Source organism: Pollachius pollachius (assembly GCF_949987615.1).
Source record: "Pollachius pollachius genome assembly, chromosome: 14".
Taxonomy (NCBI): Eukaryota; Metazoa; Chordata; class Actinopteri; order Gadiformes; family Gadidae; genus Pollachius; species Pollachius pollachius.
Window position 1 is genome coordinate 11,801,273 of NC_136947.1, and position 12,842 is coordinate 11,814,114.

The 12,842-nt window shown below is 43.4% G+C and overlaps 1 protein-coding gene across 2 annotated transcripts in view; it reads left to right on the top strand.

The window, feature by feature from the left end:
- The first annotated feature begins 1,847 nt into the window (after positions 1–1,847).
- LOC307086127 (uncharacterized protein) overlaps positions 1,848–12,842 on the top strand; it is a 23,114-nt gene continuing 12,119 nt past the window's right edge. Inside the window, exons 1-9 of one of the 2 annotated variants that reach the window (XM_079751187.1) lie at positions 1,848–2,564; positions 5,161–5,276; positions 9,938–10,078; positions 10,262–10,387; positions 10,703–10,855; positions 11,581–11,757; positions 11,988–12,159; positions 12,550–12,654; positions 12,794–12,842. The exon at positions 12,794–12,842 is cut by the window's right edge and continues 131 nt beyond it. In XM_079751187.1, coding sequence (XP_079607313.1) covers positions 5,256–5,276; positions 9,938–10,078; positions 10,262–10,387; positions 10,703–10,855; positions 11,581–11,757; positions 11,988–12,159; positions 12,550–12,654; positions 12,794–12,842 — 944 coding nt within the window. In that variant the 5' untranslated portion in view covers positions 1,848–2,564; positions 5,161–5,255. Of the gene's footprint in view, positions 2,565–5,160; positions 5,277–9,085; positions 9,403–9,937; positions 10,079–10,261; positions 10,388–10,702; positions 10,856–11,580; positions 11,758–11,987; positions 12,160–12,549; positions 12,655–12,793 lie in introns of those variants that run through there. The other variant, XM_079751186.1, reaches the window with a different exon arrangement.

Sequence of the window (12,842 nt, forward strand, 5' to 3'; positions counted from 1 at the left end):
TCTCTCTCTCTCTCTCTCTCTCTCTCTCTCACTCTCTCTCTGTTTCTGTCTGTCTCTCTCTCTTTGTCTCTCTTTGTTTCTGTCTCACCCTCTCTCTCTCTCTCTCTGTCCCTCTGTCTATGTCTCTCCCCCCAGGCCTACATGCCAAAGGGGGCCTACAAGAAGACTGCGTTGCACGAGTGTGACGCCTCGGCTCTGCTCAACCTCCTCAACTTCTGTAAATGGTTCAGCGTGGACCCCCAGTTGGTCCGAGAGGTACACACGCACCTTTCTACACAAGTACCCACGCCCATATATACTTACATGAAAGCACACATACACTCACACACACATTTGTTATGCATATATTATACACTAACCGTTTTGATTTCCAATATGGTATTGATAAATTACGTCTGATCTTCCTTGTACACGACACATACAGATATTATATAGCCACGGTGGCATGGCTGTAATTATTTTTTATGCACTATGCAGACACTGTTAATACAATATGAGCCGGTCCTGGTAGCTGCTGTGTGCTGGCTTCCTGTTACAGTGTTTTACTACCAAAGATCCCCAAATGAAAACCAGTCACTATGATGAGTGTCCCTAGAGTCGTTCAGAGGATTCCCTCAAACTGAATCCCCAAACGCGAGTATACTGACACCTCGGAGATGGTGTCTGGTAATGTGTGAGTGACCCTTGACCTCACCGGTGTGCAGGTGATCTGCTGCAGGAACGAGCTGATGCACTCCAGCGAGATGTGCATGGATGACGGCTGGATGGAACGGTACCGCGGCGCTCTGTTGAGCCTGCTGCACCACCTCGGCCACCAGGTGGTGCCACTGGACAAGGCTTTGCAGCAGATAAAGGAGGTGAGCAGGGGCATGTCCACGGAGGGTGAGTGGCTGGCCCAGGGGTGGAATATGAAGTAGTAGGGGCGGTTGCTTACGTGTAAATGCGTCAAAACTTTCGGGTTTTGATACTTTTCATTAATGTTTGATTAATGTGCCAAAATGTGTGTGTTTATTTTGACCTTGTCTGCCTGTAGATCTTTATAGTAGACTGGTCAACATGCATCATTGGTTCAGACCAAATGGATGCTGCAGACGACGGTAATGGTTTGCAGGTGGACTCGGTAAGCCAATCGGACACCATGGCTGTGTCCGTCAGCCAATTGGAAGCTGAGCTGTTGGGAGAGAGGCTGCGGGAGCTTCTGCAAGACCCAGAAACCCAGGTAGGTGCAAAGCAACGAAAAAGACAAATAAATGCTTACTGAATTCTATGCTCTATGAACTTGTGTTACTTCTTAAACTGAATACCAAAAACGGGTCACCCACGACCTACTAGGTGTGGTGGGCTTGGAAATGCACAGAACGCACCACTTGGAAAACTCAGAAATTGCTGGGGTGTGTGCTTGTGTGGCTGGGTCCCAAGTACACTCGAAAGTGTGTGTGTGTGTGTGTGTGTGTGTGTGTGTGTGTGTGTGTGTGTGTGTGTGTGTGTGTGTGTGTGTGTGTGTGTGTGTGTGTGTGTGTGTGTCCCACACACTGAAATCGTCTTCGGGTGATGAAAAGGTTTTACTGTGCGGAAAAGTGATAAAGGTTTTACCCCCTGCTCTGGGTTAAATATAATAATTTCTGTGTCACTCTTACCTCTCTCTGTCTGTCTCTCTCTCTCTGTCTCTCTCTCTCTGTCTCTGTCTCTCTCTCTGTCTCTCTCTCTGCCAGGTTGCTGAGTGTTTGCTGAGACTGGGGGACTTCCTCCAGGCCAACGCAGATCTGAGAGAGCGTTTCTCCGAGGAGCTTCAAGCAATCCGCCGGCATGAAGCCGCAGCAGCAGCAATGTCGTCGTGACCCGGCGATTATTATTTCATTAAATGGAAGAACGCTATTAGAACGCAGATGGATAAAGGCCCCTTTGTTTATTTCTACACAATAGTTGCTCACATAATTATATTACAATAGTGTACAATGAAAAGTATTGGTAATGAAGGACACTTTGGATTGGGCTAGGGTGGGCTCTATTTTATATGGAAAAGGGCATTAAACACTTCTGAAATTAGCTAATACGGTGTCACATCTCCAACTCTAATCCTCTAGTGTATCCAGTAGGTGTCCTCCTTTGTTTGTTCCACTTTTTGGTAAAAGAAAAAAACAATATTATCTGTCCGCTGCTGCCTGTCCACCACTCGAGTGATGTACATGTTCACTACTCCTACTACTACTACTACTACTACTACTACTAGTAATAGTACTACTTATACTGCTACTAGTCCTACTGCTACTAAAAGCACTACTACTACTGCTACTAGTACCCATACTTTGTAATGAAGTCACCTGCTGTTCTGTAAAGAATATAGTTGAGCTAAGGAGGAGACAAAAAACTAAACTACTAAAAAACTAAACTTGTGTGGAACTAAAGTTTGGAACTAAAGTTCCACACAACTTTTGACTGCCTATTCACCAACAGCTGAAACGTGCATGTCTGCTGACGCCTCATCGTTTGGCCTGGGGGTTGTCCTAACCCAACAGCAGCTGTTGGAGCAGATGGAACATGGAAACCCATTGTGTTCTCAAGAGGTATGACAGACACTGAAAAATACTACGCACAGATACTGAAAGAAACTCTGGCAGCTACGTGGGCATGTGAGCGTCTGTCATCCTATTACCTGGGACTGAAATTCAGATTGGAGACAGGCCAAGAGCCACTACTGCCATTGCTTAGTACCAAGGCTCTCGAATAACTTCCCCCAAGATTGAGGCTGCTGAGGTTCACTTTTGACATTGTGCACATGCCCGCTAAGCATCTTGTAATCGCAGACACTTTATCAAGGGCTCCTGTGGAACACACATTCACATAGGAGGAAAAAGGGAACGAGGCAGAGGTCAAAGTGTTTGTGGATGCAGTCACTCAGAGCCTTCCTGCCATAGAGGCCACATTAAAAGAAATCATCGAGAAACAGACAGCTGACACGGTCTGTGCAAAGCTAATCAGATACTGTGAGACTTGAGTGGCCTGAAAGACATGCACCCTCCCTAGAGCTGGCCCTCAATGGACAGCTACTTCTCAGAGGTCAAAGGATTGTGATTTGGCGGGACATGATACAGGAGATTCTTCATAATCTTCACAGTGGGCACTAAGGTATTGTTAGATGCAGAGAAAGGGCCCGCCAGTCAGTGTGGTGGCCAAGACTGTCTGTCTATATCAGTAAGATGTTGGAAAACTGCAGCACGTGCTCACAGCATAGGGCAGAACAGAGAGAACCCTTGATGACCACGCCTGTGCAAGTTGGGTCCTGGCAATGAGTCGGCTCAGGCTATTCACGCTAAATAGAGGTAGCCCACCTCAAGGTAGCTTCTGCTGAGACAGTGGCTGCCCTCAAGGATGTATTCAGTCGCCACGGGACACCAGAGATTATTAGATTAGATTAGATTATCATGTCCGATAATGGGCTGCAGTACAGCTGGTCACTGTTCAGGACCTTTTCCATGGAGTATGGATTTACTCATGACACAAGCAGCCCCAGATACCTGCAGGCAAACGGGTAGGCAGAGCGGGCTGTGGCCACAGTAAAGGGACTGTGGAAAGGAGGATGCGACAAAGCAAAGGCGCTTATCGTCATATGCCATAACGCTCTACACTTCTGGAGATTGGCTACTCCCCAGCGCAACTCCTCATGGGAAGATAAATTCGATCAGACATACCACAACTTCCAGCAGCACTGCGTCCCTGGTGGCCAGACATCAAAGGATTCCGAAAGTCTGAAAAAAAGGCGTAGGACAGCTATCTCCAAACCGCGGACCGCGGTCCTATCCGGACCCATGACCAATTTAAAATAATGTGATTTTTTTTTATTATTTTTATTTCACTATACAAAGCATGATTATGTTAATTAAGACATTTATCACTGAAATACAAATTGAAAGGCAGAATAGCATAAAGGCAGAAACGGCATAAAAACAGCAAAAAGTAATGATCTTCACAGAGCGAAGATCATGCACTCACCTCCCCCCCCCCCTCCCTCCGTCTGTCACGGCATACGCGTAATAGTGTCACTCAAAAAATAGCCAATCAAATAGTTTTACCGGAAAAGCGATTTGGAATGAGAAAATGGCTTGCTCGAAAATTAGGAAGGTTGATCACGAAAACAGACATTTTAAAGATTAATGGACTGGCCAATACATGTTCATTCTCCCGCAAGGCAGTACTATCCTGTGAGGAAAAGTATCCCCAGAAGTCAGAAGTAAGAGCGCGGAAAATATCCGAGCTGAGAGCTCAGTATGAGAGTTCTACACGAGTCTTCACACACTCATTTACAGGCCAGCAACGTGGAGAGATTGCATGTATTTTGGGGCAACATAAAAAAACTTTCAGTGACGCGACTGTTGTGAAGGCGTGCTTGAACGCCGCTGCTGAGACGTTACTTGAAGGTAAACAAAGGGATGAATTGTGTGAAAAAATAAAGCAAATCCCAATGTCAGCTGCAACGACAACCAGAAAATCCGAAATGTTCTGATGACGCACTGTCACAGCTTGATGCGGCTGTTCAGAGTACCCCATGCATATCCTTAGCCATTGATGAGTCTTCAGATGGATAATGCCCAGCTTTTGGTTTATGTGCGATTTTTTCATCAAGACAAGAAAGATCTGTGAGGACCTGTTGGTTCTAACACCACTTGAGACACACACAAGACGAGAAGATATTTATGAGGCTATTAAGGAGATGCTGTCAAAGAGGGGGATTGATCTGAAAAAGGTTGTCTCAGTCACTACAGATGGGGTTTTGCTTACTTGAAATGTAGGCCTAGTGTACCTGTTTTGCCTACTTGAAATGTAGGCCTAATGCACTTTGTGTTATTTTGAAGTGTAGTCTAAGTGTACCTGTTCTGCTTACTTGACATGTAGGCCTTATGCACTTTTTATGTTTACTTGAAATGCAGGCCTAATGTACCTGTTTTGTTTACTTGAAATGTTTATATGCGTTACTTTGTCTTACTTGTTTTTCATTGTTAAAAGTGAGCTATTTGAAAATTGAAAATAAATACATCTGAAATTATAAGGAAATAAGCCGTGTTGAATGTATTTGACAAAAGTAGGCTATTATGAGGTGGTAGGGTAGAGGTTCGGACCTTTCTTGGAAGGAATTTTTAGTAACTGGACCTTGTTCAATTTTAGTTGAAGACCCCTGGCGTAGGAGAACCAACAACGCTGCTACAACCTACGTCAGAGTTCGCTCCCTGCGGCAGCTGCAGCCAGGTCAAAATGTATGGATGCCGAGAGAGAAGAAAAAGGTGACGACACCTAGGTTTTACATCATTGACACTGATGAAGGTCCGGCGTTACTGCACACACACATGCGCTAAGTAGGCTACATAATACACAACCCCAATCATCATCTGACACAACTGAAATACCTGATGCAACCCCAGAACCAGGTAACATGGGTACTGTAACGGGGGGGTTAGGCAGAACCCAAGTGCGCAGACTGACAATGGTGACAGGGCAGTCAAAAGGTTTATTGATCGCACAGATGATCAGGGTCGGGCAGGCAGAGTAAACAGGGACAGGCAAGAGTTCGGGAAGTTCGACTGGAGGTACCGTCGGCAGGCGGGTAGTCGGGCAGGCGAGGGGTCGGTATCAGGAGGGCAGACAGGCAGGCGAGGAACCGGAAACGGGAGCAGACAGGCCGGCAGGGACTCGACAACAGGCGGGTGGTCAGACAGGCGAGGGTTCGGGAACAGGCAGGATCAGCGTTGGAGAAACAGTTCTGGAGATGCGGGAAAGCTCTGTGGGTAACGAGAGGCGATCTGGCAGAGACTGAGTAGAGAGAGGATTGATATAGAGGGAGCACAGGAGAAGGTGGTTGAGCTAATGAGGTGAGATCAGCGTGGCAGGCAGGTGAACGGGAAAATCAGGAGCGGACCATGACAGGTACACCCAGTCACATCACTTACGAAAGAAATTGCCACACACATACAGATGCAACTAACACATGTGACATCTTCAGGCCGAGTGTCACGACCTCCCGGGCATCTGGATTTATAAGAGACTGTTGTAAGAGGAACTTGTAGGATAGCCCAATTATATGGTACGCATCTGTAAAGAGATTATACTGTGAAAGTATCAAATTAACACAAATGGCACAATTTTTGCAGGAAGAACCCTACTGTCCAATTCCATCTCTGGTTCCATGAATCCACTATCTGGTCCACTCTCCTCCCTCCCTGTCCTGACAGTACAACCTTCTTGGTGACCTCTTCTTTTTCTCCCACTGAGATACCAGGCTATACAGTCCTCTCTACCTGTCCCTTCAGTCTGGCCTCTTCATGTCTATCAGGTTCACCAGCAGCATCAGGCTGAACTGCTGGTCTGAGGCTACAAAATGTTTACATTTTGGGTTATTTTAGCTACTGCATAACATGCTTGTAGTTGTTTTTTTATGTAGGCCTATTTTCTTCTTCAAATGATTATCGGGACTTCACAAAATAACCTGAACAGGCTATTAGTATCATCAATGTTGACATCGTTCTGAATATCTTGATATAATTTAATTTCTATCACATTTTTTCTGTCTTTTATATTTTACATTCAATATTTTAATTTAAATAACTCATAAGTCCTTGTTCTTCAACTTCGGACTGGCTTATCTGTTCTGGTGCTACAAAAAAAGAAGGTATTACTTTACTACTTGGGCTAGCTTAGACAGGTCATGCTGGAGTGTACATATTCCCAAATTGTATTTGTGATTCGTCATATGGCTTAACAAAATAAACCAGAATAATGATGAATTGGTTTAAGCTATTATGCTCAGGTTGGCATTGCAAACATAGCACAAATAGCAAAATTATTTATGTTGCTAATTAATCATTAGATCCACATCTCTCTTTACCAGCTGCAACTTGTACCTGTCCTCTAAACAGGTCGGTTATTTTTGCACATTTGGCAGCATTTGTCTCCAGTGCCCTTTTTAAAAAAATCTGGCCTTTCCAGCTCCTCCTTGCCTTTTTTTACTGCCCTCCAAAATCAACGACACTTGTCGCTTCTGTTCTCTATTTCTCTTCTATTACCGCTCAAGAAAAGACAAACCATGGACCGAACCAACTAAAATAATTGGGAGGAGGGAACTCCCTTACAATGTATAATCCATATTATATTTACTGCGATGCAGGGGCTGAAATGTCAGATGAATGAAGAACGTCTACTTTAGGAGAAGATAAAATAATGGTCTAAGTATTTTTTTTCCCCACCCAAGCGGTCCCAAAAGACATTTTAAAGTGAACCGGCCCAACGGGAAACCTCCCAAACGTCCCGATGGCCACCCCGGGCCAGTGTAACAGAGCGCCTTGGGCTACAACTCACACTAGAAGAGCTACGGCGACAGTATCAAACAAACACTAATATAATAGAAAAAAATAAATACTAAGAAAATAATCAAGATGTAGCAGACTGCATCGGGAAGACAGGGATGCAACTATTGGGACTTGTTGACCCTCTAGTCAGGAAGACACTGTAAGAGTACGGCCTTGTATCAACCCGATTTGGCAGTCACAGACTACTTTTAAAGAATAGAAGCCTGATTGGTTCTTGTTTGGAATGCAGTGTGTGTGTGTGTGTGTGGGGTTATGATACCCGAGTAATGGCCTGAGCGAGCCACGATTAAGAAATTGGTCTGTACTAATTAGAGGTGATTTCTTAAACCAATTTGGCAGTCGACTCATTTCAAAATCAACCCGTATTTGAGCCTTATCATTTGTCGTTTTTCGTGAAGTTCAAGGGTGGTAACGATGCTTAGATTAATTGCTTCAGGCAGCTACGATTTAGTAATCGGATGGATTTCTATTAGTCTCACGAACCGATTTCCTGAAAGTTCTTGTGCGTCTGTGCATGCCAACAAACCCAACAGAGGAATACAGCGCAAACACAGACAGTTTCGTCAACGGGGGAACTTTCTCTACAAAACCAAAATACTGTGGTGACCACAGGTGTGGACGCTTGTTCAGATGCGCAAGGGATTCTTGGGGTTCATCTATCCTGGGGGTTTGGACCCTTTTGGGGACCTTGTAGTTGCTGGGTTCAGTGGGGTTAACGGGTTGTTAATGGTTTGTGTGAAGTTGTGTGTTGTTGCATGTTAACATGTTGTGTTTATCTTTGCCGCCACAGTTACCGAGAATGACGTTGTTGTTGGGTGCGCCGTTTTACATTTATACGGTTGGTGTGATAATAAAGGCAGTCCGTAGTCGTGCAGTGTATTGGGCGCGGAACTGCATAATTGCTTAAACCTGGGGCTCCCGTCTCATCCTTCCCGTGTTGCTCGCCACAATACCATTTGCCCACGTCTGTCCAGTTGTTTGCGGGTCCATATATGTCCTGGTCGTAGCTATATCTGGCGGGACCCTCTAGTCATGTGCCCCTATCGGCTGAGGACTAATGCTGTCCAATCAAACACACATAGACTGATAGGCATTGGTCATTTTAAGAGAACTGAATGGAATACGGTATTTGTAGGTTCACGTGATGCTAACGTTGTCCAGTGTCCTAACGTTATCCTAATCTGTCACCTGTTAACCTTCCTTAATTCTAATAGTACTTTAAAAAAATAGTTGCCTCAATATGACACTGTGGTCACATTGCAAAAATCCTACCTGGATCTGATTTAGGAGCTCATATTAAAGGGAAAAAAATCACAGCTGAAATTATCCTCGGTTCACACTATTTTTGGACATTTTAGCTTTTTTTATTTTGCTGTTCGAATAATTGTTTGAATCAGGCCAATATCAGATTCCAGTGTGAACTTACCTACATGCGCAAATGAAGAAAATCAAAGACATCCCACGCAGCACGTACAGAAGTAAACATGTCACTTGTAGCTTATTACTATGTCATGACTATGATAAGCGCTAATAATATTTAAAGGTGGTATCAATTATATCGCTGCCTAAATGTGAACAAATGCACTGTTCCCACACTTTTAAAAATGCCCCACTACATCATGATATAAAGGGACAAATTATATGAATACACCATGACACGGCAGTATGGCTTTAATTCTTTATTTGGGACATGTGGTAGGGAAGTAAGGGAACTGCTCCACCCCTGGAATCAGGCAGTATCGCGATCACAACATAAGAGACAGTTGACAGTCGGACGTTTTCTGCGAATTAAGAAATAACATCTCTACTCTTGGCTGATCAAATGGATAGCTCGGATATCAGGGGATACATGCAAAGGTTTGAAGACCAAGGATACAAAACATGGATCAGAACTACAATGATCTTGGAGTGCCTCAAAACGCGAATGGGCAGGTTCTTAGAAAACGAAACTGAGGTTTTTCACAACGCCTTGAATAGGAAAATCAAGCTGGAGGAAAAAACGTGCATTGTCAAATGCGATCATAAGAAAGTGCCAACCTTGAAATCGGTAACTACGTTCAGAGTGACATTTATTTAACTTTTGTTAGGATGAGTATGACTTGGCATTAGACAGCTATGTCTAACTCATGTCAGTTGTATTTTGAAATCAGCCTCCTGGTGGGAACATCTATCATTCAGAGGCTATTTTTAAGAGACAAAACTTATATTTGAAATACTTGAATAATTTTGAACCAACGTGATTTCCCGTCTCTTACGAGTCAATAGCAAACGAGGCCCAATATAAATAATATTATTCAACACAAGCGTGTGGTGTATGCATATGTGGTTGTTATTTACAGCAATGCGACGAAACTGGAGAATTAAGTCAAAAGCTTCAAATATTTCTCACCAGCCGATTCATAATAGATAGCCCTTTAACCACGATTATTATTATTATTTATATTATTATATAATATAATAATAATTATATATATTATAGATATTATATTGTTACATAATATACAGGCTAGTAGTTGTGTGTGTGTGTGTGTGCATATATATATACTGCATTTTTCATCACATTTAACTGCAAACTCTTACAGGCTCCTAATAAATTGTGTCGTTTGTGTGATGCCTGGAAACGGGAGATTTTGGCCGAGCACCAAAACCCTATCCCACACATGTTGTATTGGACTAACACCACACCTTACCTGTGGCCTTCACATAAGTGGGAGGTGGCTAAGGTATGTATACCTCAAAATACCTGAACAATTGCTTTATAGTACTTACTTACTAGCTCTACTTTTATTTTAAGCCAACTTGAGGAAAACTGTTTCTTGTATGTTTTTAGCTCTATAATAACTGTACTTATCCTTGCTTTTGAATTAAAGCTAACTCCAGCTAATACTTTCTTTGTACATTTTTAGGTCTACATGCCGCGTGGCAATATGATGCACAAGTCTGTGGATGACTTTGACATCTCGGCGTTCCTCACTCTCATGACATCCTGTCGACACTTCCAGAAGTTTGTGAAAGGTCAATTGGTCTCTCAGGTGCACACTCCTTCTTGTCGTAACCCTTAGTCAAGACTAAGTTGTACCCATGGAGGGATAATTGTACCGTTCTTCGTTCCATGTTGAAACATTGACAGGGGACATTGAAGTCTCAAACAAGTCTCATAAACGTATCATTGCATTGTTTACATTGCATTAGGGGGCCAGGGTAGTCTGGGGGGATAGCGTGTTTGACTCAAGGGCCAAATGGTTCTGGGTTCAAACCCGAATGTCCGCAGTCATCCTGGAACTAGCTGCCCTACCCCTCATCATGAATGATGTTGAAAATATATCACTCAATTCACAAATTCTCAGGTGACTAATGTGAGAAACCAGATCATGCATTCTGCCAGCTTTGCGGTGACTGATGAAGATTTCAAGGATTACACGCGTCGGATAAGTGATCTTGGGAAAGCGTTGGGAGAAAAAGTCCCAGAATTCCAGAGCTTTTCCAAGGACATGGCTGAGGTAGGTGCCGCTGGTGCTCTGTGTTGTGTTCGGATTCCCATCAGAAATTGATCATGCAGCATTTTTTGTAGCTACTGATGGTATGCTTTGATTCTTGCAAGCCACACATGTCAGTCGCATTTGGATCAAAATGTCTGCAAAATGACAAAATGTAAAATAGTGTGAAATACAAGTTTGTTAATACCCCAGGTCAATTGTTAAAAATGTCCATGTAGACATAAATTAACCATGATTTTTGTTCGACTAACCCCATCCAGATGTGCAGATGTATTCCGAATTTTGGCAGTGGGCCATCAATTGAAACCATTCTAAGCCAAAAAAGTGTTTTCGGCAGCTCCCATAGAATTCAACAATTGTAACTGCTTTTCAGTCAGTCACCTGGTGCTTGGGCATGTGCAGTGGCACGTAAACCCAAAATGCATTTGCTGTGTCCAAATCAGTAAAAAAAATTGGCGATTTATTAGTTTGTGGGCACTATTGGAGAAAGCTACCTAGCCAGGGCAGTTTGTATGCACTTACATTGGTGGGACAATTCAAAGATACAGCTATTGGAGCTGTTAAACAATCGTTTGGGATATAATGGATGTGTTTGATGGCCAACTGCTCAATTACCAAACATGTTTACACTGCCAGAGGCGATGAGTTGAATGATGAGAAAGTAAAAAGAAAAAATCAAACCAATTTGATAATGTTTGTTTCCTTGTTGTCTTTATTCCCCTCAACAGATTCAGAACATTAATTTCCAGTTGCATTTTGGACACGGTTTTGTGTGCCAAGCTCAGAGTACTTCTAAAGACAAATATGATGTTGAAAGTATTCTGAACATGGAGTTGAAGATTATGAAGGACAAGATGGAGTATCTATCTCAATTGTATGATGCAGACAGAGAGAACATGCTCACGGTAGGGCTCGCAGAGTACTACACGCATATGCACAAGTATGCACAACCCAAACACAGGTGTGCACACGCACAAACACACACACTGCACACCACTGTGTTTTTATGTACAGATACAGCTACATTTGAATCTGGAATTGAATGATGCGTCATGGCGTAAGTGTTTGTGTTTGTTTGTGTGTGTGTGTGTGTGTGTGTGTGTGTCTCTGTGTGTGTGTGTGTGTGTCTCTCCAGTCAGAGGAGCTGCAGAAGGTGAAGAGCTTCTTGGATATGAACCATGACCTCCAGGAGAAACTGCAGCCCCAGTGGCAGAGGCTGGAGGCCGTGCAGGCCCAGCACGGACTGCAGATAAACACACTCACCGAGAGAGTGGGTGAGCTGGAGAAGCACACAGTCGTCACTGACGGTAAGAGGAGAATAGTTTTAAGAAAGCAGAGATACATTGTTATTTAGTGTATATATATTTTTTCTTTTTTTACAGTTAGCATTTTGTTAAAAAGCTAAATGTTACAGCTCCGCTTTTAGATACAAATCTTCGTAGTGAGCGAGTGTCGCTCTGATTGGCTGGAGTAATTTGAACAACGTAAGGCCGCGGCCATATTTGGGCATCCATTGCTGCCCGGCCATGGCCAGACTAATATTTCAGGATGGTCTCATAAGGATAACTAAATCGTCCTGAATAGTAAGGAATCAATCATTCTTCTAATCAGATGAGATTGATCTGAATTCAGCACACATAAAGGTTTTCCTCAAGAGGGTTAATGATAACTCTGTGGACATGTGTTCTGTTGCGTAGAGGAGTTCAGCTCCGAAACCCTCATGTACAAAAACCGTCTTTTGGAGCGGGCCAAAAAATACAAATGGGATGATCCCGTCTTCTCTGAACAAGACGAAAGTGCAGGTAAACACAATACAATTCTGGTAACATTCCTATAAAGGCCACTTACCAAGGGCATTCGTAGAAATTGTTGTTACAAACATCTGAAAATATGTGTCACAAATACATTGATGATTTAATGGTTCATCTGATTACCCTACAGGGTTCAGGGGTCAGGTAGAGGTCCACGGTGAGACATTCCTGGGGTCACT